The following is a 27,475-nucleotide window of genomic DNA, read 5'->3' as shown; positions in this document are numbered from 1 at the left end:
CTTGAATCCTTGCAAAATGCAAATGCACTTGAATCTTTGATAGATAGAATGGTCCTGAATATATGCCCCAGGATATGATATATATAGTAGGAATTAAGTAGGAACACCAGCCCATGTTATATCTTGGGTACCTTATCACCCAAGTCTCAATTAAGTGTAAATATATGTATATACACGTAAATACATGCTATATCTTGGGTGCCGTATGTCTATAAATGAGATGCTATGAGCATTCATCGATCTCTGGCATTTACTACTCTCTATATATCCTACTCGTTTTAACACAGATCTTGAATTTAACTGTGTTTTATTTATGACAAATTTAACTTTTGTGTGGCTGCTCAGTTCTTCCAATTCAATTAATAAATAAATAATGGAAAAAAACAAAAGGGAAGCGGTTCCTTTTGAGGTTGGGGGATGCCAGCAGGTTTAATCCCTGTACAATGTCGTATTGGAATTGTCAGGATGCCAGTTACAGGGCATTAGGATACAAAACGTTGAAACAAGAAGTGGAAAGGGGATGCCAATGTCAACTCTTTTTTTTGTTTTTGCTTTTTTACACAGCATCCACAAGTAAAGAACAAATGGAAAAGGAGAATTAACCACTTCCTTTGAGTGAGTACTTTTCATGAAAAACGAAAAAAGCTGGTAATGTTCCAATCAGAAAAACAAGAAGATTAACAGTAACATCCTTTATCTGTGGTGCTTATTTAGATTTTTCACATTACTTATTGTCTCTGCCCAAGTGGGTCAGATGTGATTTTCATGAAGCCCACACTGTCTGCCACTAGTATTATTTTTGTTCTGTGCAAAGTGAAAACAGTTGACGGAAAAGCAAATCCTACCCTTCTCACACTTCATTGTGTCAAACTCGTTTAACTCGCATGAGATTAAGGCTATGGTACAAAATTTTGGTATTTGATTTAACCATGTGATTTGGATTCTGATGTACCCTGGCAAAAGGCTTCATAATGACTAGTAGTTTAACTTGATATATGGTAGGAGTGTGTGTAGTACGAAAAATTTGTATTTCCATTACAGCAAAGGCATGATTTGGGATTTTGATGGCTTTCTATAATCCCCATGTAATAAGCCAACAATGAGTGGCTGATATAGAAGCCTCATCCATCACTCCTTTCCCCGTTTTCTTTTATTATTTAAAATCTTCTCTTTTTTCACATGGGTAAAATTATAGCTCTATAATTAAAATTTTATCTCTTATTCCATTGTGCAATTTTTAAAAAGGTTTATTAGTTGAGTTATGTGGTGAAAAGTAAATCTTCACCATCTTTTCAACAATTTTCATGAACATGTTGATCAAACACAAATTCAAAACTTTAAAAGTGTCAATTAGACAAATGTGAGAAATCATTGTTTTTGTCAAAATGATATAGACATTGATGGTTGTGATTAGAGATTCATCACTTTATACCAATAATCCACAAACCAAAAAAACAACACACACACAAAAATAGATGACAGCATGCAAGTGAGCTGTGAAGCTCAAGCACAACAACACACATCTTGTTAAAAATGTGTGTGCAAAAATGGGATTGGATTTGTCTCCCAGCAGAGCTCAACCCCAAAAAGGCTTTTGACACGGAGGATGCGCAGGAACAAGAGACAAAGAGAGTGGGGTGGGGCTGAGTGGGGCCCTATCAAAGGTACTCCTACTTTTTTTCTTCTATCATCATGTTTGCACCCCCTTAATGATGCTATTTCCCTGAGCCCAAATTAATGAAATCATGGCCACTGACTCAGCTGAGGGAACCCACAGAATTCCTTGGCCCACTCTATCCTTTCATTTGTCCAACGGAGGTTGTATTTTGTGAAGTAAATTAGGAACATCAGACTCAGATGAGTGGGGGGGGGGGGGGGGGGGGGTGGGGGGGTGAAATAAGGAAAAGATAGCAAGATAATGTTTGGCAATGATTTTTATCTTTTTATTTTTGAAATTTGAAATGATGTTGGAACTTGATGAGAGGTCATTTGGTAAAAATAAGATCATGCATTTAGTGGCGGATTCAAGAATTTACATTAAGAATGATTAAAAAATAATCAATTGCAAGCTGCTTGATTTTATTAGTAGTAATGAAATTATAATTCTCAAAGTTTATATAAATAATAATAATAATAAAATTAAACTGAAAGGTGATGACAACCACCTACACCACCATCTTCGATCCGTCTCACATACATTTAAAAACTAAAACTTTTTAAGAGTTTATTAATGGCTGAATACAGATATTTGAAGGATAGATAGGATAATCCTATGCTTGGTAAAATAATCCTAATTAACTATATAATATGTATGACAAAATTAATTACCTGTTAGTCTCATTCGAGGGTTCATGCTTTAGTTTTTGTTTTAGAGTTTCAATTTCATTTCTATTTTCTTCTGATGAAAATATATTATTGCATTTTGGGATCCTATTACATATACTCCTTTGGTTGATATGTAGTCCTTTTCCTATTTCCATAACTTCACATATAATTAGTTTATGGCAAGGTTTCTGCATGAGAATTCTAACTCAATATTTAGAAACTTAAAAGTTTATATCTAAAAAGGGAAAATTGCTTGTTACTGCCCTGTAAAATCTTTAATCAAATACTGCCTTTTTGTACTTTTAATCTCTTCACCTTCCAAAAGGAGAAAAAGTTGAAAGTAGAAATCCTTCTCATATTCAAACATTACCTTAACACATCAATTATTACCTAACAATTTAGAAGGTTAACTAAAATTAGCCAATTGTTGTTAGTTCAGGTTTCTATTCTTTGTTCTTCACTTCATAAGTTCATATGTTTTCATATTAAGATATTAATAAAGGGAAATATATAGTAACCAAAACACAAAAGGATATAGACATTTCGTATTTGGGTAAGATTCTCAAATTCCTTTTAAGTTTAACCAAAATTTTACACAAATATATTAGTTTTCGAAATAGATAGTGAGACCCAAAAGTATAAATAGCATTAATAGAAAATATGAAAAACTGAAATATATTTTCTTCTTTCTCTTTTATTTTTCTTTTCTCAAAGAATGTGACAGATTGACAACACTTTCATTCATCGGTCGACCACCTCACGACAGGTGCTCTCCTCCCTTTGAGAGCACCAAATCGTGCTCCCAAGAGAGCATCGCCGATTGCGATGTGGCTTGAAAAAAAATTTCTTTTACAAAAAATAAAAAATAATAATTAATATAATGATAATTTTTAAAATTAATGAAAAAAAAATTATACTTTCAATATTGATACGCCATCGGATTAATAATTGACTAATAGTTAGATTTATACGCCAAGTGAAAAATATTTTTTTAAGATTAATTGTCTATTTTAAAAATTAATAAATTTATGTAAAATTATGATTAAAAGATATGAAAATTAAGGTATTTAATGTTTAGTATTATAGAGATAAAAAAGTGAAGGGAATTTAGAGAGAGGGAAAAAAGAAGAGAAAAAGCCCCAACTTTTGTTTTTGCAAAGGGAATGAAGCAGGAAGAAAGAGTGATGATAACATCTAGGATTCGGTTTGTAGCATAGGGCAATCGAGTAATATGTGATTAGATGTAATAGCAACACTTTCGGTGAGTCATATCTGCAGCACATGAATACAAAATGGAGATAATGTTCAATGTTTGTAAAGTAAAAGTTATGTCATCATCAACAGTGAGCCCCTGGAAAAATAATTAATAATCCTCAATCTTTGAAACCGAAAGACCAGTTAGCTCCAACACCAAAATGTTCATTCTATATAACAAATTTTATATAGATAGAATAATCAATGTTTAATTGATAGAATAAATTCGTACATTATTACATGTACTAATTATTCGGTACGGGAAAAATCTTGTAAACATTAATTAATCTTCAAAAAATTAAGTTGGTTACTCCAACAAAAGTTTTCATGTGGCAATTTAAGTTTTAATTCCTTACAACAATTATAAGAAGATTGGAGCAATCAATAGAAGATCTGCTTCTTTTTTTTCTTTCATATTAAAAAGGATTATTAGAATCAGTTGCAATCCCTAATATTTTCTGTTTCTTTTTGTCTTACTTTGTTTATCACAGTTTTATGAGTATGAGCTTTTATATATAAAATTTCTATTACCTATTTTAAATTGTGTCCCTTTCTGAGTTATAATCATGTAGCATTCATAAAAAAGGCACAAAGAAATATGTTAATATATCCAATTATCCACATGGTTAAAAAAGGCCTGGGCTGATACTTTTTCCAAAAGGAAGCTGTGGGGCATCATTTTGTGGGCCGTAAAAGAGCTTTTGGGCTGAGACTGAAGTGTCAGACTCCCAATGTCCTAAACCACAAATCAAATTTTTGAATATATAATTTTTCTACGTCAGCTGACGTAAAGGTGAGATGAGCGAGAGGAAGGAGAAAGCGATGACCATGATGATGATGATGATGATGATGAGATGGCGGCCCGGTGGGTGGGGGTGGGGGAGGGGAGAAGGGGACGTACCTGCTTTTTACCTGTACGGACGTGATGTCTGCATCCCATCAATGCTTCTGACTGTGACTCATTGACACGTCCCTTATATTTAATTTGCTGCTGGCCTCAATCTTTTCTCATTATACTACTGTGGCTGTGACCACTTTTGCCCATTTAACTATTAAAAATGGCCATTACATATGAGTAATTTATGTCTATTACTGAGAGATGTCATATGGTTTACAATCTGCTCATTGTTTGTTCTATGCATTAAGTTCATGTAGAGAATGGGTTTCATGTAGAAGTTATGTTCAGCATGACATATGTATGATAAACTATTTCTTACAAGCCCCTGTACTAGTTTTGATCCCCATCTCACAAAGGAAGCATGAAGTCTTGTCTAAGAAAGTTGAAGGATTTGAAATAATGTCAATATCTATCTATCAGAGCAACACATTTCGAGTTATTTAGCTCAATGATACTGACACCTGACATTCTGGCCCTATGCTATGTAAGATGACCTATCTCGGCAGGTTTGGGACAAAAAACCCAATTCTTGCAATCTCCAAAAGGAGGCAGAGGTGCAGCCACCCAGACCATGTTTTTATGCAATAGCCTCAATCTGTGAAGCACATAGGCCAGCCACTACTTATATTGGCAGCCCTTTTGCTCTTCCTGGGCTTATTTCATGGAGTCTCACCAAATGACCTCTTTCTGTATTTTTCCTTTCTTCTTTTGCTTGGGCTCTAATAAGGAACAGCTTAAAATGCCAAATGGGCTAAACTGGTGTAATGCCATTGGAACCTATGTTAAATTCCTTTCTCCCGCTCACCTTCTCACAATTCCAAATCAAAATATCTTAGAAGTTTCTATATTTATGTATTTTATTTAATTTAATTTATATACTCAAAATCATAATATTTTAATTTTTTAATTTTAAAAATTATTTTAATTTATTTTTTTTAATGACATCTAATTTTACCGTTAAAATGATGATATCAACATTGACATCAGCACCGACATAACACATTTTGATAATGTGGCACTTACGTGATGATGCGGCATGCCACATGGCACCAATGTTATGATGTGGTAATGTCACGTGGTATTATTATGATGACATAACAATGTTGACATGGCACTGACATGCTGACATGTCAGTACCATGTGACAGATCAAAAATTTATTAAAAAAAACTTTTTGTGCCATATTATAGGGATTAAATTAAACAAAAATATATAATATAGGGACTAAATTGAACAGAATTGAGATATTGAGATACTAAATTGAAAAAAAAATAAAAAATGGAAATATTTAAATAGATGATTAATAAATCGAATATTTAAGTGTAAAAGATTTATCGTGTTAAAAAATATATATAAATATTTTCTTACTTGATTATTTAATTTTAACATATGTACATTAATTTATTTTTTTTTTTGCAAAAATTAAGTTTAAATTCTCTTTTTATAAAAAAAATTTCAAAAAAAATATCATATCGAAAATCAAATTTAGATAAATAACTTACATTATGTTGGAATAAAATAATATAAAACAACTAAATAAATTCTTTTTTCTTCTATTTATAATAGTATAAAAGTTTGAAATTTATTTGACTTAATTTTTAACTTGAGTTGAATTCAAATTAACAAAATAAGTTGATTTAGTTACAACTTTCACAATTTACAAATAACTATTCTTTTGAATTATTCAACCCTTACCTAATTTATCTTTTATTTAAACTTACTCAAAGTTTCTTATAAAATGATTTTATTTAACTTCGAATACCACAATCAAATTCTACTAAATTTAAATTTAAATTATTCATTTGGATCTACAAAAAATTTGTAAACACAAAATAAAATTATACAAATATTTACAATTATATTTAACTCTATTAACCATAAATGTAGTCTTTAATCTAAAAAATTTCAACATAAAAAATACAACCTGAAATATTAAACAAAATAAAAACATAAAAAATAAATAAATAATTAAAGGAGTGGAGTAACTCAAATTTTATGTTGTACTAAAAGGTTTGTAATGCTTAAACTAAATAAGTCAGAATGAAAAATTATTTTTATAATCATTACTAACTCCATATCTCTCTTTTTCATTATTTTAAAAGAAAAACTAAATCAATCTATTTTGCTAATTTGAGTTCAGCTCAAGTTAAAACTAAGTCAAATAAATTTCAAAATTTTGTACTCCTATAAATAAAATAAAAAAATTATTTAGTTTGTTTATATTATTTTATTCTAACACAATGTAAGTTATTCATTTAAATTTGACTTTAGGTATAAAATTATTTAATAAAAGGAGAATTCAAACTTAATTTTTGTAAAAAAATTAATTTATATATTCTAGAATCAAATAATCAAATAAGAAAATATTTATATATATATTTTTAACACCATAAATTTTTTACATTTAAATATTTGGCCTATTAATCATCTACTTAAAGATTTACATTTTTCAAATTTTTTCAATTTAATTCCTCATCATCTCAATTTTGCTCAATTTAATTCATGTACTACATATTTTTATTCAATTTAATCCTTATGACGTGATACAAAATTTTTTTTAAAAAAAAATTTTATTTGCCACGTGGCATTGACATGTCAGGTTAGTATTGTCATGTCATCATAGTAGTGCCACATGGCATGCCATGTCATCACGTCGATACTATGTGGCATGCCATGTCATCATGTGGGTGCCACACAATCGAAATGTGCCACATCAACGCTGATATCAGTGTTGACGTTATCATTTTAATGACAAAATTAAATGTCGTTAGAGAGAGGGATTGAATTGAAACAATTTTCAAAATTAAGAAATTAAAATGTTACGATTTTGAATATAAAGACTAAATTGAATAAAATACATTGGTACAAAGACTTCTCAAATATTTTGACTCACAATTCCACTATAAACTCCATGTTCCTCTCAATCCTCTCGCACAGCATTTTTTGTTCTACCAATTCTAATTATTGGTCCAAAATAATTGAACACATATCACTTTAATTATATATAAAATTATTCACATGTCCTGTACAAATCCATTTTATAGACTTGTTTTATATATAGATTAAAATTCATCAATTTTTTTAAAAAAGAGTTTAATATTCAACAAAATACACAACCAAATGTAAAAAAAAAACCCTACTTGAAGTTTTTTTTTTTTTTATGTGTATATAAATACAATAAAATAATTAAAACCTATCAGCTCTAGAAAAGAGGAGAAGCTAACAATGGATGGGACTAAATGTTAAGCAAAAGCCCTACCTAGGGATTTTTTAATACAAAGTTATAGATTAATTTATTCCTTGTAGGGCATTAATTATAATCTCCTTTCTCAAGCCCTATGAAGATAATTGCTTAAAATTGTGTGATTCAATTTTTTTTTTTTTAATTTGGGGGTACGAATATCAACGCTTAAAGTATGCTTGACGTTAACAAAAGATGCTGATAATAGCTAACCCAATACCCTTAAGTAAATCGATTTGTTGTTTCAGCATGTGATGCTAGTTGTGCAACTTGAATAATTTTATGCTCTACGTTTAAACATAATTAAAGAAAGGATTTTGGTTGTTTTTATAATTTGGGTAGAAACAAAAATGCAATTAGATACAGAGTTTGAGGTCAAGCACAAGTAACTCTGAGTAAAGATTAGTGTTTTTGTCATAATTATTTATTTCACGTGATTGACCCATTTTATGCATTAATAGATTTTAGAATTCTATTCAATAAAATTTTGACACGTCATCTCAGACAGAATTAAGTATTGGAAACTAATAATTATTAAGGGCAACCTTGTTCAAATAGGACACCAAAGACATAAATTTCGATGTCCAAATCTATGACAGATCCCACCATTTCCCCAACTTCTTGCAGCAGCCCTTTGGTTGGCCAAAATTAGCACCACAAACTCTGCTAACTGCCTCTTCTTCTTCTTCTATCATAAAAGCAAATCCGAGGAAAAAGACTCCCAGACCCTGGTTCAATCCAATCACAACCTAACACTTGTCCAATATCCAAGATCTTAATGGGTCTACTCCCAAGATGGCCCCTACATATATGAATTCCCTTCCGCTCATTTATATGTTGCAATACACAGTGGTTTTGCCCACTGAAGTCAACTTTCAACTCCTTCTCTCTCTAACAAGTAACAACAGATCGAAGAAAAACAGAGGATCTTAAACCAAAAATGGAATGATCTGTTTTTGATACTCTGTTTTTCTTTGTTCCCAAAGACAGAATTTTCACAATGAAGTCAGAGACTTTAACGTTGGTTCTAGTGAATCTTGCTGCGATAATGGAGACAGCAGATGAGTCATTGTTGCCTGGAGTTTACAATGAAGTTGGTGCAGCTTTGCATATAGACCCAACAGGGCTAGGCTCACTCACTCTGTTTAGATCCGTCGTGCAATCTTGGTGTTACCCTTTAGCTGCTTATCTTGCTATGCATCACAATCGTGCTCATGTCATTGCGCTTGGTGCTTTTCTTTGGGCTTCTGCCACCTTTCTTGTTGCCATTTCCACCACCTTCCTCCAGGTTATTTAAACAGCATTTTGGTTTTGATTTTTCTCCCGGATAATATGATATTTAATTTTCTGGGTATCATTGTTTGGTTTCTTTGATGTAAAATATGAATGCCAATTTGTTGGTTTTTCTTTGATTGGATTTGGTTTTATTGTAGGGTTTGAGTTTTTTTTTTCAATGGGTATATAGGCAGATCTAATGGTTCTTATGGAATTGGAATGGGGCACAAGGGGTTGCCTCTTGTATACTTCGGTCAAAGTTGGAGAACTGGGGCAGGAAAATGCAAGATTGTTAAAGAAATTTATACATTTAGGCAAGCATTTTATGTGTTCCAATGAGAAACCAGTGTTTAGACTTTTTGTGCATTTCTTTTTTCAGTTATTTTGTGTGGTTTAAAAAGAGTCAGGAGGTTTATATTATATGTTATAATGGTTGTTTCATTTCATATTTAAAGCTCACTGAATATTCAAGCATTACTAAGGATGAAACTGGAAGATAGTGTCTTAAGTCTTAACTGCGGCTTACAATTTTAACATTGTCTAAAATGCGTTTTTGTTTTTCTTGTTATTAAATCGTGTGTTGCAATTGCAATCTGAATTAAGCATAAGCTTTACTAGACTTGTAACGTCTGATACTGTGTTTTTTTTGTATGGATAGTTCTAGGAAACAAAGACTTAGTTATTCCTTGGCATCATCAGGTGCATAATCTAGCAACAATTCTCTTATTTGGCTAATTAGGTCGCAGTTTCAAGAGGTTTGACTGGGATTGGACTTGCCGTTGTCATACCTGCTATTCAGTCCCTTGTTGCTGATTCAACCGATGAAAGTAACCGTGGTATGGCTTTCGGATGGCTACAACTGACAGGAAACATTGGCTCCATCCCAGGTGGGCTCTGTTCAGTACTAATTGCCTCAAAAACTATCATGGGGATATCTGGCTGGAGATTTGCTTTCCATCTGGTGGGTGTAATCAGTGTCGTAGTTGGTCTTTTGGTCCATCTTTTTGCTAAGGATCCTCGATTTTCTGATTGTGATAACACAGCCAAAGAACATATTGAATATAAGTCTTTTTCATAAAAAATGAAGGACATGATAAAGGAAGCAAAGTCAGTTATGAGGATCCCAACTTTCCAAATTATTGTTGCTCAAGGTGTTTCGGGATCATTTGCCGGGTCATCTTGGTCATTTATCCATATGTGGCTTGAACTCATTGGCTTCTCCCATGAAACAACAGCATTTATCATGACCTCTTTTGTAATTTCCAATCCTCTTGGTGGTCTCTTTGGAGGAAGGATGGGAGATATTCTAGCCAAACGCTTGCCCAATTCTGGGAGAATTATTCTTTCACAGATAAGCGCAGGTTCTGCGGTCCCTATAGCGGCAGTTCTGATGTTGGCATTACCTGATGATCCTTCCACTGCATTTATGCATGGTCTCGTTTTTTTCATCATGGGATTGTGCATATCCTGGAATGCTCCAGCAGCTAACGAGTACGTCTTCTTGGTCCACCTTTATGCTTATAACTAACTTGGTGATAACTTTATTTTGCTTGGGTTGGACCGGAAGAAAATGAAGTCGAAAGTAACTTTATTGTTTATCACAGCATAATAGTGCATGTGACATTGCTAGACAAGGAGTCAACGTTCAATCCTTACACCTTAGGGATTATCTTTGATCTTTTAACTAACGCATGTTTTGCATGGATATTCAGTCACAGGAAAGTGATCAAATATAAGATGTAGGACAACAATTACATACAAGAGGATTATCATTCTCTCTGAAAATATAGGTTCAAATATTCTGTGGCTTAGTGCAGCCTCATTTAGAACTTAATTTGGATTTCCCACTCGTTTGTGGATGATGCAGGTATTCTTGGTAGACAAAGTCTGTTGCATGTGAATTAGTATAGACATCTCTTTTGGGAGCAAAGGTATGTTGCTTACTGTGAGAACCATTTTCAAACTGTAGATGTTGAATATAACAAGGTAAGTTGTTTCGGTACTTTTGTATTAATAGTAAAGGGATAGTCCTAGTAGAGAATGGCATTGAATAGTGGAACCTAGGGGCTTCATCGTGGAAAGCAATCGATCAATAGTTGCTAGATGCTCATTCAATTTGTGAAATTAAAAACTGTCTAAATTTAGCATTTGGTTTGTTGCACAAACGCTAACATGCTCTTGGGCTTTGGTGGTGCTAATAGTGGTTTATCAGTATGTTTATGCACAATTATTCTTTAGGCCAAACTGATTCAATCCTTTACTTGCACTGCCACTACAGGTTGAGAATGAAATGATGCATGCATTAGCCTATTGTTTCATATTTTCATTGAATATATTAATTATAATTACAATAGTTTATCTGCATTTGATTAGCATTCTCTGGTATATGAATGGTATATACAGTCCGATATTTGCAGAGATTGTCCCTGAGAAATCCCGAACAAGCATCTATGCCTTGGATCAATCTTTTGAGTCTATACTGGCATCTTTTGCGCCTTCTCTTGTTGGGATTTTGGCTCAGCGTGTTTACGGTTATAAACCAATACCCAAAGCATCATCAGACTCCATCGAGATTGAGACCAATAGAGAGAATGCTGCATCACTCGCTAAGGCACTGTACACAGCAACTGGGATTCCAATGGCAATCTGTTGCTTCATTTACTCATTCCTTTATTGCACGTATCCAAGAGACCGGGAGAGAGCAAGAATGCAAGCATTGATAGAATCAGAAACCCAACAACTGGAGGAAAATAATTCTCCATCAAGTGGCAAACAATCCAAATTTTGTATTGCAGTCCCAAAAGAGCTGAATGACGAGGAAAGAGATGGAATTAATAATATAGAGTTTGGAGGGGAGGAGAGCCTCGATTTGGATGATAATGATGAGATGTCCCTTCTGAATCGTCACCGGCCTGCTTCCGAAACTTAGAAGACAGATGTACACGTCGGGCAGTCATAAAAAAGGTTATAGAGGCTTCAACGACTTGGTTCCTTGCAAAGGCTCTCCAACTCTTCATGTCAAGCAGAATTTTTATCTACTCAGGCGCTGTAATTTTCCAAAATGAGTATGTTGGCATGTTCCACGATGAGAAATCTACTTTAAACCTGAGTCACTTGTGAATCAGTTCTTGCTATACGATTTACAGGTGATCATATATACTAATCACTTTCAGTTCATCAGATATGCTGCATGAAAGCTTCATAGCTCAAATTTGCAATTGGATTAACAGTGAAATTACCAAATTCAACGAGTCAGCATAGATATGATATAATCTCCTTGTTGGAAGAGACTGTCACATTAATTCGAATGTCTAGGGTAAACTGTTCTTCAAAAAGTTGGATTTTCCGACCGAGACAAGTATCTACCATCATTTGTACCTGGCTTGTTGATGGCCTGATGTTCCATCAAATACCAATCACACCATCTTAACAAAAAGTGGGACGTCTGACTGATTTATTCAAGGATTTAAATATGGTTTTGCTATGTCTTTTTTGTTCATTTATTTTCCTTTTCGCTATTAACTAGTTAATTTTCCACACAGTACTTAATTTGATTCTTGCTTTTGTTGGGGTCAGTCAAGTTATGGATTTGCATTGTTTTGCATCGAAGTATGGCATTAGGTCGTCCATCATACAAAACAAATATTGATACCAATGAAATATTTAAATCCAGTCTTATAATACAGAAACATGGGGAAGACGTCCAGATTCCATAGTAACAAAACAAGATGCTAATAATAGTTTATTTGGGTTGGTAATGAAATTGCTAGCTGACCCAACGGACCTTAGTTAAATTGTTTTTTTTTTCATTTTTCAGTAAATAGTACTATTATTATTATTTATTCAATAGTAACAAGGTCTAAAATTGTTCAAAAGAATAAGGAACCTAAACCAAGGACATAAATTTCGGTGTCCAAACCTAAGACAAATCCCACCATATTCCATACTTCTAGCAGGCTTGCAGCAGAGCCTCTTTATTGGCCAAATTTAGCACTAAAAACTCTGCTGAAACAGCTTAAGTCCTTTTCTTCTCTCACAAAATCAAACTAAGGAAAACTACGGAACACAGTTCAATCCAATCACTACCTAACACGTGTCGAATTTAAAGATTTGAATGGTTCCTACCTATTAATCCCTTTCCACTTATTTGTATGCTGTAATACACACTATATTTACTCAATTGAAGTCAACTTCCACCTCCTTTCGGACCAAGGACAGGGCAAAGAAAAAAAGGAAACGGAGGATCTTGAAACAAAAAACCTTTGTTTTTGATTCTCTGTTTTTCAATTGCTCCAGAAGAGAGACCTTTTACAATGAAGTCAGAGACTTTAACATTGGTTTTAGTGAATCTAGCTGGGATAATGGAAAGAGCAGATGAGTCTTTGTTGCCAGGAGTCTATAAGGAAGTTGGTGCGGCTTTGCATACAGACCCAACAGGGCTGGGTTCATTAACACTTTTTCGATCAATAGTTCAATCGTCTTGCTATCCTTTAGCTGCTTATCTTGCTATGCATTACAATCGTGCTCATGTCATTGCTCTCGGCGCTTTCCTCTGGGCTGCTGCCACCTGTCTTGTTGCCATTTCCACCACCTTCCTCCAGGTCTCTCTCTCTCTTAATATACATTTTTATATTTTATAGAGCCCTTTTGTTTTGCAAATTTTTTTCCTGTATTTTGGCTGATATGATATTTGCTTTCTGGGTTCGGTTGATTAGTTTCTTTCATGCAATAGGAATGCCCATTTGTTGGTTTTTTTTTTTTATTGGATTTGGTTTTATTGTGGCCTTTGAGTTTTTCTATTTTTGATGATAGAAGTGGATCAAGTGGTTCTTATGGAATTGGATTGGTTTTTGAATGGGGAAAAAGGGGCTGCCTCTTATTTGCTTTGGTCAAAGTTGGAGAACTGGTGCAGGAAAATGCAAGATTATGGAAGAAATATATTGTGTTCCAATGAGAAATCTGTAATTAGAGTTTTTGAAACACTTCTTTATTCAGTTATTTTTTATGTGGTTAAAATTTGATTAAGATGCAGCATCGCAAAGCAGAAGAAGAGTTAAAGTATATTGAGTGCTACATAGATTTAATGGAAAGAGATAATCAGGTCGATTATATGTTATGAATATTGTTTATTTCATATTTAAAGCTCAGTGAATTTCAAGCCTCATTAAGGATGAAACTAGAAGCTAGTATCTTAACTAAGGCTTACAATTCTTACATTTTGCCCAAAATGAGTTTTTTTTTTCATTGTTATTGGATCATATGGTGCAATTGTAATAGTACAAATTAAGCATAAGCTTATTGGACTTGTCACGAAATTTAGCTGATGCTTTGTTTGTATTGGGTGGATAGTTTTTAGGAAAAAAGAACTTATTCCTTGGCATCATCAGGTGCATAATCTAGCAACAACTCTCTTATTTGGCTAATTAGGTTGCAGTTTCAAGAGGTTTGAATGGGATTGGACTTGCCATTGTCATACCTGCCATTCAGTCCCTTGTTGCTGATTCCACCGATGATAGTAACCGTGGCATGGCTTTTGGATGGCTACAACTGACGGGAAACATTGGCTCTATCCTAGGTGGGCTCTGTTCAGTGCTAATTGCCTCAAAAACAATCATGGGGATACCTGGCTGGAGATTTGCTTTTCATCTGGTTTGGGTAATTAGTGTTGTAGTTGGCATTTTGGTCCGTCTTTTTGCTAATGATCCACGATTTTCTGATAGTGATACTGGAGCCAAGGAACAGGTTGCACATAAGTCTTTTTCATTACAATTGAAGGACATCATAGAAGAAGCAAAGTCAGTCATGAGAATCCCAACTTTCCAAATTATTGTTGCTCAAGGTGTTTCAGGATCATTCCCCTGGTCAGCTTTGTCATTTGCCCCTATGTGGCTTGAACTTATTGGCTTCTCCCATGAAACAACAGCATTTATCATGACCCTTTTTGTAATTTCTGGTTCACTTGGTGGTCTCTTTGGAGGAAGGATGGGAGATATACTAGCTAAACGCTTGCCCAATTCTGGGAGAATTATTCTATCCCAGATAAGCTCAGGTTCTGCAATCCCCATAGCAGCAATATTGCTGTTGGCATTACCTGATGATCCCTCCACTGCATTTATGCATGGCCTTGTATTTTTTATCATGGGGTTGTGCATATCCTGGAATGCTCCGGCAACTAACAAGTATGTATTCTTAGTCCATTTTATGCATGTTCTCTGTGTCAAAAAACTAACATGGTAATAACTTTACCATGTTAGGGTTGGATAGGGAATAAAGTGAAGTGCAACAAACCATTGGTTCATACTTCATAGTAACACAGCACAAGCCTCAAAACTGAATGTGACACAACCAGGCATGGAGCTAAATTCAGTTGCTTTACCTTAAGAATTTTGATCAACGAAGGCATAGTTGGCATGGATGTTCAGACACTGGACAGTGTTTGGATACAAGATGTAGGGCCAAAAATCTGAGTGGACTACCCCTGCTCCCTGAAAACATAGTTTCTGACATTCTGCGACTTTGTTCAGCCTCAGCAAGAACTTAGTTTAGATTCTCTACTCATTTAGGGTGAGATAGAACAGGGACAGAAAAGGGACATCACAAGAAAAATGTCTGTTCTAAGTCACAAGACTTTTTCACAGTGACAGATATTCTTGATACAGCAGACTTGACAATTAGAACAGACATTTTTCTTGGAGCAAAAGAAGACATTCTCTACTGTGAGGACTTTGTTTCAAACTGTAGATGTATTTAATCAGATCACCTAGTTCATTGTCTATTTGCAGCCTGTGCCTCAGGGTTTTGTCAGTGATAATAAAGGGACAGCGCTAGTAAATGAATGGTGTTAAGACAGTTTTATGTCTAATTTTAGTTTGTGTTTTCAAAAATGTCCAAAATTAGCATTTGGAAGTCTTTGCAATTTGTTTTGGCTCACAAGCACTACCATGGTCTAAGGATTACGTGGTGATAGTAGTGGTTAATTCAGTAAGTTTATACACTCTGATTATATTATTCTATAGGCCAACCTGATCAATCCTCTAGTTGCACTGCTTCTACATGCTAAGCAAGTAGTAGAGTTTGTATACTGTCAACTGATGCGCACATTAGCTAATAGCTACATACTTTCATTGCATGCAAATTAGAATAGTATATCTGCATTTTATTATCATTCTCTCGTATAATGAATGGTGTACACAGTCCAATATTTGCAGAGATTGTACCTGAGAAATCCCGAACAAGCATCTATGCCTTGGATCGATCTTTTGAGTCTATACTGGCATCTTTTGCTCCTCCTATAGTTGGGATTTTGGCTCAGCATGTTTATGGTTATAAACCAATACCTAAAGGATCATCAGACTCTATAGAGATTGAGACAGATAGAGAGAATGCTGAATCACTTGCTAAGGCACTTTACACAGCAATTGGGATTCCTATGGCAATCTGTTGCTCCATTTACTCATTCCTTTATGGCACATATCCAAGAGACCGGGAGAGAGCAAGAATGCAAGCATTGATAGAATCTGAAATGCGACAACTAGAGGAAAATAATTCTCCATCAGGTGACAAAGAATCCAAATTTTGTGTTGCAGACTCAAAAGAGCTTACTAACAAGGAAAGGAGTGAAATTGACATGGAGTTTGGAGGGGAGGAGAGCCTTAATTTGGACGATAATGATGAGAAGTCTCTTCTGAATCACCAGCATGCTTCTCAAAGTTAGAAGACTAACAAACATGTAAGACAGAAGCTGAGCTATCCAAGTTGACTTCATCTGAAACTGCAAAAGTTATAAAAGGCTTCAACAACTTGGTTTCTTCTGAAGGCCCTTCAAATTTTCATGTGAACAGAATTTCTGGCCTTCTGCAATATAAATTATTGTTAAAAATGTTGGACTCTAATCCGTACCTCGTTTTCTGGCAGACTTGTTTCGAAGACCTAACATTTAATCAATTATAAATCACACCATCTCAACTAAACTGATTTTGCAAAGATTTTAAGGTGGTTTTGCTAATCAGAATGGAAACAGCAGATTTTATCAATGAGGGGTGGTGGGGCAGTTGGTTTCTTTTATATTGGAATTTTCTTTTTCATAAACCAAGCTTTTTTTTTATATAGGAATCCATTTGAACTCTGAGGGTACATAGATCTTGCTAACAACAAACAAAGAAGACATTATTAAAGTAGTAATTATTAGAGTTCATGATGAAAATATTTTTCTTTTAATTATCAGATTAAAATATTGTTGCTCCATCACTTTTCGCCAATTGTTTTTCTTTATTTTAGTTAGGCTGTTATGCTGCCTGTACCACGTGAATTGATTAACTATATTAATGATTTGTTATTAAGGGAAATTATATTTAGACTTGGAAGCATCCGTATTGTTAGTTTTAATAGAACCATATAAATAAAAGCGGGAAGAAAAACAAAAAAAAAATCACAAAATTGTTTTGTGGTACTCATATTGGATTGTCACAATTAGGTAAGATGGATTGATAAGAATATTAAATTCAATTTTAACTAATTTATATCTTCACTTGGTTTCACACCAAAATTTTTCCATTTTCTTCTTAATTTTTTTAAAGCTTTCATCCAATTAAAATCTAATAATTAGATATTTGAAAATTAATTCATTCAAATCATTCATGGGCGTACCTGGCTGGAGAATTGCTTTCCATCTGGTTGGACTAATTGGTATTATGGTCTATCTCTTTGTTAATGATCCACACCATTCTGATACTAATAATTGAGTTGAAGAAGAAGTTCCGAATAAGCTCTTTGGGTCAGAAGTGAACAACTTAATGAAAGAAGCAAAGTCAGTTATGGAAATCCCTTCCTTCCAAATAATTGTTGCTCAAGGTGTTTGTGAATCGATCCCCTGGTCAGCTTTGTCCTTTGCCCCTTTGTGGTTGGACCTTATTGGTTTCTCTCATGAAACACAAGCCTTTCTGATGACCCTCTTTGTAATTGCTGGCTCACTTGGTGGTCTCTTTGGAGGGAGGATGGGGGATATGCTTGCCCAATTCTGGGAGAATAATTCTATCTCAGATAAGTTCAGGTTCTGCAATCCCTCTTGCTGCAGTTTTGGTGTTGACATTACCTGTGATCCCTTTACTGCTTTTGTGCACGGTCTGGTTTCTCCATCATGGAATTGTCTATATCCTAGAATAATCCAGCTACTAACCTGTACATATTCGCCATTTGTCTGTCCTTTAACTATATTTTCCAGAACTATGTATCAAGAGCACTTAAACATTTGGCTCAAAGGTAGGTGTATATACTCCTATTCAAAGAGTCGGGTATTACATCCCCTCTTCCCTATTTCAAGAAAGAAAAAAAAGAACTATATATTAAGAAAGTAACTCTGTAAGGATGGTCTGTTTGGGAAGAAAATGAAGAGCAACAGAAACCGTTGCATCATCATCATCACTGCAAATTGATGCGCATGATACGGGCTTGACATGCAGCTGTAACTTAATAGCATTACCATAGGGATCTTCTAGGATGATTACTAAATTGGAAGGTAATCAAACAGAATATGTAGGAGAATAAAGAGGTAAGTTTTCACTACAGCGTAGTTAAACAAGTAGACTGCCCACTGATTTGTACGTGTTGCATTGATACATATAGTCTTAAGTTCAATTGAACTAGCTAGTGTAGACACTAACCCGTAACTGATGATTAGGATGGTACACCAATTTGGGTTTCCAGTCGATTTTGTTAATCGCACCATTCTACATCTATGTAACCCTTCAATGCGTACATAAATTGTGTATGCATGTGGCAGGATGGAGTTTTGTGCTCCTCTTCCAGGGTTAGGCTCCCCAGTCCCCACTCAATTAGGATGCTACTGCCGGTGTTTTCACATTGCCTAAGTGTCTTATTTATTTATTATTTTTATATACTTACAACATATGCATAAAGTTTTCTGCTAAGTAGGATGTTTGACACTCTACATGACACATTAGCCCAAAAAAAGAAGAAGAAATACCATACACGACACTGATTACTTACATTTCATGTGTGCATAGATGATGCTTTGAATCATTACACCTAGACTTCACTTTCAGATAAAGCATCTTAGATTTTAAAATGGTTAGCAATCACCAAGATTAAGGATATAATTGTTTGCATGACAAGGGTCGCTAACAAATTGATGTTCCAAATAAACTTTTCTGAAGTCATATCATTTATCAAAGAGGAGCAGTCTAAGATGGATGCAGTAGATAAGGATGTTATGGTTCAGAGTTCCACAACAACTGATATCTCAATCATGGTTGGTTTGACTTATCAGAGCTCCCCCATTGCCTACAAAACTCTGCTGCTTTATGCAGAGCAAATAGTGTATAACTTTTATACTGAGAAATCAGGCATGCAAAAATTACGAGTAGTATTGTATTTACCAATGGAAGTAGAAAAGTATGTCTGTTTAATTAGTGTTTCTCTGGTAAATGAAATACAGAGTCCAATATTTGCAGGGATTGTCCCTGAGAAATCTCGTACAAGCGTTGAGTCCCTGCTGGCATCATTTACACCGTCTATAGTTGGGGCTTTGGCTCAGGATTTTTACGGTTACAGACCAATTCCGAAAATATCATCAGACTCCATTGAGATGGAAACAAATAGACAGAATGCTGCACCATTGCCGGGGCACTGTACACAGCGACTGGGATTCCAATGGCAATCTGTGGCTTCATTTACTAATTCCTTTAGTGCACGTATCCAAGAGACCGGGGGAGAGCAAGGATGCATGCATTACTTGAGTCAGAAGTCATGCAACAAATAGAGGCAGATAATTCTGATCCATCAAAAGAGCTTGACAGAAAGGAAAGCTATGAAATTGATGTGTATGGTAGGGAGGAGGAGACCACTGATTTTAATGATAATGATGGCAACTGTCTACCTAACCATCAGCTGGCGTCTCAATCTTTAGCAAACTGATAAATAAACCCTTCAGGCAGAGATTATACTTCTTAAAGTGGCTTCATACATGAAACTAAACGAATTCTAGAAATTTTAACTACACAATTTCTTACAAGAAGGTTCGTTACAGCCCCTAACAGCAAAAAAGAGAGGGCACAGCTACCATCCGAGGGGTGGTGGCGCAGTTGGCTAGCGCGTAGGTCTCATAGCTATCTGAGTTATCCTGAGGTCGAGAGTTCGAGCCTCTCTCACCCCATACTTTTTAATATTTCGAGTACTTTACTTTAAGAGGTTGAGAGCCTTAAGCCCTAAAAATGTAGAAACGCTTTGACGAAACGACCCGGTGTCGGTTGGCGGAGTCGTACATAATTCTTGACGGCTGTCTAGTACTTTGGTCCATGATTGAATGTCGCCCTGGCGTTTAACTCTGTTTTCAACTTCTTTGAGGTGTAATGTGAAAGCTATAAGTGAGATTTGTCATTATTTGCTTTAAAGGAAATGCTCCTTTTTATTATTAGAAAACGCTGTAGTTTTAAGCCAATCAATTGACAATGTGTATTGCTTATCGCCATTTTTCATTATTAAATAGCTTCTCTTTCTTGAAGATAAAAAAAAAAGGCAAGGGAGCAGAAATACATGGTCTTTAATAGGAAGTAGCTGCGTTGGCGAAGACATTGGATCCAACAACACATGGAAAGGTGGCCAGATATTGAATAAGCAATGCATGACTTTAATAAAGACATGAGAAAGTAGCTGTTATCTTTTTCCCCTCCATGGCCTTTGCACATTGCTGTTATCTTCTTTCATGTGACAGTTATTTGTACAGCAAAAAATCTTTAGTTTTTCTAGTTGCCAAGCTTGGATTGTTGGGAGATAATAGGAGCGGAAGCACCAGAAAAGAGAAGATGATTCAATGTCATTCACAGAATTTAGTGACTAACAGCTAGCTAGCTGAAGTCTTGAAGCCTATCCTCATCTCCTCCAATGATTATGACTGATTTGATATAAGCAGATAAAGCCTAAAAATATCACCTTTGTTTATGTGACAAAGACATGTCACCTATAGATTCTGAGGGAAGGAGTTTGCCCACCATTGAATTTGAATGACAATGAATCTATTCTTAAATAAAATTCAGAAATGGAAACTTTTATGGAAAAACACTCACATTTGAAGCTTGGTATAGTAAAAACTAATAAAACACCATAAATCAAAATGAGTCCATATTAATTTGAAATGGAATTAATCTACCGAATTATTATAGATGCATGATTGTAACTTTTTTATGCAAAAAGAGTAATACTTTAACTTAAACCTAAAACCAATATCTAATCACTCACAGCCTAATTGCTAGAGCAGTCATAATTCATATGGCTATTATTGTATACTTGCAATACAAGGATAAAATTAAAAAATTTCCCTATCATGTTCCATATTTCCTATTGGAAAGAGATTTATGAAGGTTTAAGTTTCTTGTTTAGAGTAGGACTAAGAGGAGCAATAACAGTAAGTTAATATCCACCCCCCCCCCCCCCCCCCCTCTCTCCCTCCCTCTTGAGATTAACTATTAAGAAACCAAATAATTTTAGAAAATATTAAAATAGTTTAAACAAAAAAGAGAAAACAATGAGACTGCTAAGAGCAGTTTTCAGTATTGATTAAAATGTCAATTGAGGACAACATCAGCTTTCTAAATCATGTCTATGAGCTTAAGGTACACCAAAATTGACAGTTTTACAGTTAAGTAAAAGGGCAGGGCAGGGCAGGGCAATGATTTGGTGTCCTTTTTACTGCTGGCTCGGAAATACAAGATGAACGAAAAAGACAATTCTGAATGGCAAATTTAAGTAAAGCTCATTTGGGATTTTTCTCTATTAAACTTCATCAGTCCCTTTAGATTCTTCAAGTCTCAAATAGACCATGGTGCCATGGTGGCACTGGGACAGGCACATGGTCAGATTTGACATGGGAGAGCGTCAGAGCAATGCATAATTCTTCTTGTAGTAGATGTAACATGATCGGACGGCCAAGACAGCTTCCTGCACCCCCATTTTGTGGGACCCAACAAGCATATTGGTATTCTATTGCAGGCAAATGGCATTGCACTCTTTTTGTGAGACCCGCTGCATGCCTAGGATCCTGATAAAACTCACCATCTTTGGTCCCACTTTTTTTCTCAGACATCGTAAACTTGGACCAATTTGCAGGGATCGGCCTTGTCTACAGCCTACAGCCTACAGCTTTTTGTTTTCAATGCATTTTCCTAGGTGGGAAAGCAGGAATATTATGCAAATCAGGTCACACCAGTCAACCATTTCAACTATTGGTCTCCACCTAAGTAAATAAGAAATCATCATCGTTCCAAGACCATTTTCCAATTTTTTTGGTCATTGTTTTTACCTAAAAGCTGCTATATCCTGAATCAAGAAACTCTAGCCAAAACTTTGAAAGAGGGTTGGAGTTTGGTGGACCGGTGGTATATTTATGAAGTCGAGATGGGATCAAACTCTTCCCAAAATGCTGGTGCAAACCGACACTTGGATACAACAAAGAGGCGATTAATACAACATTTGGTACTTGGAGAAAAGTTTGTCTTAGTTTATAGTGAAGTCACAAAAAATGTCAGCCTTTTCCTGTGAGAAAAGGAGTTGGCATTGAATGGAATCATTCAAGCTTGTTCATTTGAAGCTTCTCTAAAATGGTTTCTAGTGCTATAGTAGCTTCGTTGACATATCTATGCAGATTTGAAGAGATATTATTGTATTTAACAATCTTGTAGTTGAGTCAGCGTGAGGCTTTTCCTAGTTTGAATATTTCTGCAAGTGGTCTTAAAGGGTTTTTATATGAGACATTTTCTAAAATCTCTTTATCAAATACTGCCTACTGCCTAACCAGCTGAGTCCAACCGACTCTTAATTGGAATTTGGCAATTCAACAAGAACCCTAAAAAATGTAAAATCCCATTTCATTTTAGCTTCTAATCTTGAAACTTTTGCAAAGGGCTAGCACAAAAACGAGCGAATTGATGTAATTCAACTTTAATTGGAAGCTTTTTTACATTGGGTGTCTCATTTTTTGTATAATCTATTCTTGGAAACAAAGGTCAACCAAAAAAGGTCAAAAATAAACGCTAATACTAATAATTTATTGGTTGTGATTGCAATGAAGTAAAAATTAAAATTTGAAAGTATTTTAGAAATCAAACTCATGCAACTGAAGGGGTAATTAGGGGCAAAACGTCAGATGCTTTGCCCCTTTTGCCCCATGAGTGTAAAATAATGCTACTAGTTTTTCAACAAGGAGGAGGATTGAGATGAACCCTAATTTGACTTAGAATTAACAATTAGAAGTGCAATTTATTTCTCTTACCCATAACCAAAGCTTATAAACAAGTAAAAAAAAGAGGAGAACTTATATAGTAGTCATTTAGTTGAGTTATTTGGCTGTCCATTTCTCTCCCTTTCATACGGGAATTAATTATATCAACCCAAATAATGGGCGTGATAAGGTGGTTGGTTCTTGGCTTACTCTAAACAACGTTGTTTGTTTTTTTTTCCTTTCCATTTGAACCTAAAATCTGTCAAATGTTCCATTCTTGGAGAAACTTATGGAATGGGGCGATGACCTGTGATGTAAAAGTCCAAAAACACCATTTGCTAATTGATTTAATCACAACTTGAAGAATTAATGAGATTAAAATAGGATTATTCCTTACTAATCAAATAGATGGTTTAGTTACTTAAACATTTTTATTTTGCTTAGAGAGTGAGGGACTGAGGTAGCGAGGCAGTAGCCACCTCGGGGACGGGCAAAACCGCGTTAATGGTAAACTCCACTACATCTTTTCTTGGCTTTTAGCACCATGTGACTGACCTCAACTTCTTCGCCCTTTCCATTAAAGTCTTCACTTCATCTTTGTGTACAACTATATAAGACTGTTCTTTTCACTTGCTTTGAATTCCCTCTCTCTCTCTCTCTCTCTTCTGCTTCTCCCTGCCCTCACTTTACCTCTTTTCTTACATGAAATTTAGATCCAATCCCAAGGCTTAAAAGTCATTGGATCTCCAATAGATCTTCAGGGACAATATCTCAGAGTTTCACCAATGGCTCCACTAATATACTTCAGTTTCCGTAAGGTACTTTTGCTTCAACTTGCTTTGTTTTTGTTGATTTCTATGCTCCTTTGTGCCTCCATTGAGAGCCATGAGCTTCAAACCAATCGGTTTGGTGCTAGAAGAAAATTGCTAGAGCTTGAAGACGAAGACCAGCAGCTGATAAAGAAAAAAAGCTCCAGTTTGTCCACCAAGAACAACCAAACCAAGCTCATCAAAGCTTCAAACCAATCCACTAAAAACCAAACCAAACTTATCAAATCGAATTTGTCCACCAAGAACCAAACCAAGCTTTCCAAACCTACCAATTCAACAAAAGCAGTAACACTCTCTACCCTTTCCAAGTCTGAACTCAAGAAGCTCAATTCCACTTCCCAATTGAAGAAACTCAATTCCACTTCCCAATTGAAGAAACTCAATGCCACTTCCCTCCTGAAGAAGAACCTCAATTCCACCTCCCAGTTAAAGAAGCTGAACTCAACATCAAAAGCCACAAACTCCTCTAAAACCAGCTCACTGCCCACCAAAAAAGCCTCGGATCTACTCAAACTTAACCCATCCAAGAACAAAACAACCACCAAACTCACTTCCATAAAAACACTGGTAGACAAAAAAGTCACTGACCCTGAATCTTCAAAACCCCAAAAGAACTCAAACAAAGAGAAAAACCCCACGACCCAGAAACCAAAACAACAAAAACACCAACCAAGCTGGATAGACCAAGAAGATGATTCTGATTTAGTATCCGAGTTCCGAGATCTCCCAACCAAGTTCCAGCAAACCCTTATCCCAGACCTTGAAAGAATCTCAACAACCTCAAAAGCTTACTTAACCAAATACAACAAACAAATCACGAAACAATTCAAACCATATGTTGGAAACAAGCATGCCCCTACCATTGCCACTGTAATCTCTTGTGCTTTCATTTTGATCCCGTTAGTCTTTGTCTCCCTTATTTTTAACCGCATCAAAACCTACTTTTCACTACAAAAAATCCTCATTTTCATCCAAGTCTACCTCTCGATTTACTTCTCCATCCTTTGCCTCACTTCCCTCATTACTGGGCTCGAGCCATTGAAGTTTTTCTACGCCACTTCGCCGTCTACCTACGTCTGTTTGCAGGTGCTTCAGAATCTTGGGTACGTGCTTTACTTGTTGCTTCTTTTGATGTATCTGATTCTTGTTTTCTCAACGGAGAGCGGGCTGGGTTCCAAGATGTTGGGCCTGGGCCAGACCTTCGTGGGATTCGCTGTTGGGCTGCATTACTACGTGGCGGTGTTTCATAGAGTGGTGTTGGGTGAACCGCCCAAGACTAACTGGAAGGTCCATGGGATGTACGCCGCGTGTTTCCTTGTGATTTGTCTGTGTGCTAGAGCCGATGGGAGAAAGAAGGCTTACCTGGAAGAAGGTGGTGAAGAGGGAAAGAAAAATTAATTTACTTCTTTTTTTTTTTTCGGCTACATCATTTCTATTAATTTAGTTGGTCCAAAATCTATAGTGCTCATAATCTCAGCCACTTAAAATTTGTAGCAAGAAATAAAAATTTGTTGTCATAAATAAGATTGGCTGAGAAATTTCCAAAGGTCAATTTTTCTTGTTAATTATTAATTTTTTTTTCTTTTACCCTTTTATTTTTGTTAATTTCTGGTTTGTTAGATAGAAATGTAATTAGCCCACTGTTATATCTTGTGGGCATTGTAACGCCATTGAGCAAAGCAATCAGATATGGTGTTAATTACTTTTGAAAATAGAGAGGAATTTTGCAATTGTATTTCCAGATTCAATTTTATGGTATAATTTCTCCCTTTTTTTTAACCAAAAAAATTTGAACAAGGAAATCCTAGATTTTGTTTGAATTTTATGTCACATGTCTCAAAGTTTGCAGATTTGGGTTGTTAGTGGAAGGTTGGAAGCTCTGCCTGCTTCCTTCAATCTGTCATTGCAAGTTGAAATTGAGGAATCTATTTTCCTAGAAATTAGAATAGATAACAGTGGACGCGCCAAATATGGAGCGTGCAGTTAAAGGGCAATCAATATAGAGTAGTGATAAGAGTCCTTAATTTGCATTATTAATACATAGACCTGAATTATAACTTACGTTATGTCATATGTTTGAGCATGTACATTATTATAGATAATTATTACCAACTAAATTTCATTCTTTTTTTCTTTAAATAACCCAGTCTTATTGCCTGTACGTGGAGTATCTAAGAGATAGGGGAATTGGTAATCTACAGAAACGATTACTATATGAAAATTTATTTATTTTCAAATGTCGGTCCAGTTTCGAACCCCTTTTGTATTAACACGTGCTTAATACAGAGAGTGGGGACTAGCCGAGAGTAGGAGTAGAGTAACTAGACGAACAAGTCCAATGTCATTTTGGTCATTTAAATCATGGCGATGTGTGTCGGTGGCTGCATGGGATTGTGTACAACCGACACTAAAGTGCTTACGTGTTTTTTCTTGACCGTAGTTATGTAATGTTCTGTTAGATTAGATACATGTAGTTTTCCAATGGATGGAGTTGTACACTAATCGGGAACAATGGCCCCACTTGATTTTATTTTCATCAGGGATTAGACAATTAGGTGATGAAATCTGAACCTTTTATTCCATTAACTGACAAAATTCTTTACATAACAGGTCCCACTAAATGTCATTATCAGGAAGATTAAGAGGGTTGGTGAGAATCTTAACGATTTAATTTTGAACATGACTTCAAAGTTTTAATCCCTCTAAACTAAAATACATGTTTCTTGTTTGATTTTCAAGGCACAGAGGAAATCCTAGAGACAAAGTAATTGCTTTTTCTCGCATCAGTGAGATATGTCAAATATCAACGCTAAGATTCTTTTTCAATAAGTTTGAATGATAAAGACATTGATCTTTCTTTTTTTCATTGATAAATGCTAGATTCAATTTAATAGTTTATATAAATATAAATAAATTTATATGAAAAACTTGAAGAGAATGAAAAATAAATACGAATTTTAAATCTTCACATGAAAAGAATGTTAAAGCTGTTGTTTAAGTCAATTAACAAATCATTGGTTTACAATAAATTAGTCTTCTTAATGCATATTTAAACTTAATTTATCCGAAGCTTATATCCACAATCATACTTATGTCAAAAAGTTAGAGGTGAAAGAATAAGATAGAAAAGCATAACCCAAAAGAAACTATTGTATTGGGTGCATATATATCCTTTCAAAAGAAGCATAATCCAATACTTATAATTAAAATTTTGGATATTTCTATTTTTAATTTATGTGTAAAAAATAAAAATAAAAATAAAAATATTAATCAAATGGAAACCTAAATTATGAAGTTATAAATTTAAACCTAAAAAGTGTTGACCTTATCCTTAAAATCCTCATCTCTATTCTCTCGTGATCAAGAGAAAAAAAAAAAAAAAGAGTAATATGAAACTAGCGATTATTCTTTAATTTTAGTCAA

The 27,475-nt window shown here is 34.9% G+C and overlaps 4 protein-coding genes, 1 non-coding gene and 1 pseudogene across 5 annotated transcripts; all 6 read left to right on the top strand.

Annotated features, from left to right (window-relative positions):
* The first annotated feature begins 8,313 nt into the window (after positions 1-8,313).
* LOC18611584 (uncharacterized) lies at positions 8,314-11,000 on the top strand. Its single transcript, XM_088807372.1, is given in 3 exon segments — positions 8,314-9,005; positions 9,732-10,483; positions 10,860-11,000. Coding segments are annotated over 3 exon segments (1,053 nt in total). The 5' UTR covers positions 8,314-8,717; the 3' UTR covers positions 10,873-11,000.
* On the top strand, positions 10,497-12,555 carry LOC148764461 (uncharacterized). The gene is made up of 2 exons (XM_088807373.1): positions 10,497-10,978; positions 11,396-12,555. Exons 1-2 carry the CDS (start codon positions 10,962-10,964, stop codon positions 11,919-11,921), a joined length of 543 nt encoding a protein of 180 aa, XP_088663499.1. The 5' UTR covers positions 10,497-10,961; the 3' UTR covers positions 11,922-12,555.
* Positions 12,556-13,183: 628 nt separating this feature from the next.
* On the top strand, positions 13,184-16,962 carry LOC18611582 (uncharacterized). Its single transcript, XM_018114354.2, has 3 exons — positions 13,184-13,593; positions 14,420-15,171; positions 16,187-16,962. The coding sequence occupies exons 1-3, from the start codon at positions 13,306-13,308 to the stop codon at positions 16,704-16,706; spliced, it is 1,560 nt and encodes a 519-aa protein (XP_017969843.2). The 5' UTR covers positions 13,184-13,305; the 3' UTR covers positions 16,707-16,962.
* LOC18611581 (uncharacterized) lies at positions 16,871-18,507 on the top strand (annotated as a pseudogene).
* A 1,569-nt stretch (positions 18,508-20,076) lies between these two features.
* Positions 20,077-20,162, top strand: TRNAM-CAU (transfer RNA methionine (anticodon CAU)). The gene is given in 2 exon segments: positions 20,077-20,114; positions 20,127-20,162. It is a non-coding gene; the product is annotated as a tRNA-Met (tRNA).
* A 3,711-nt stretch (positions 20,163-23,873) lies between these two features.
* Positions 23,874-25,782, top strand: LOC18611579 (cell wall integrity/stress response component-like protein). The gene has a single exon (XM_018114253.2). The coding sequence runs from the start codon at positions 24,008-24,010 to the stop codon at positions 25,448-25,450; it is 1,443 nt and encodes a 480-aa protein (XP_017969742.2). The 5' UTR covers positions 23,874-24,007; the 3' UTR covers positions 25,451-25,782.
* Positions 25,783-27,475: the final 1,693 nt, after the last annotated feature.

The sequence above is a fragment of the Theobroma cacao genome, chromosome 1, assembly GCF_053813885.1.
Source record: "Theobroma cacao isolate CCN51 chromosome 1, ASM5381388v1, whole genome shotgun sequence".
NCBI lineage: Eukaryota > Viridiplantae > Streptophyta > Magnoliopsida > Malvales > Malvaceae > Theobroma > Theobroma cacao.
This window is presented reverse-complemented; position numbering and strand designations above follow the sequence as displayed.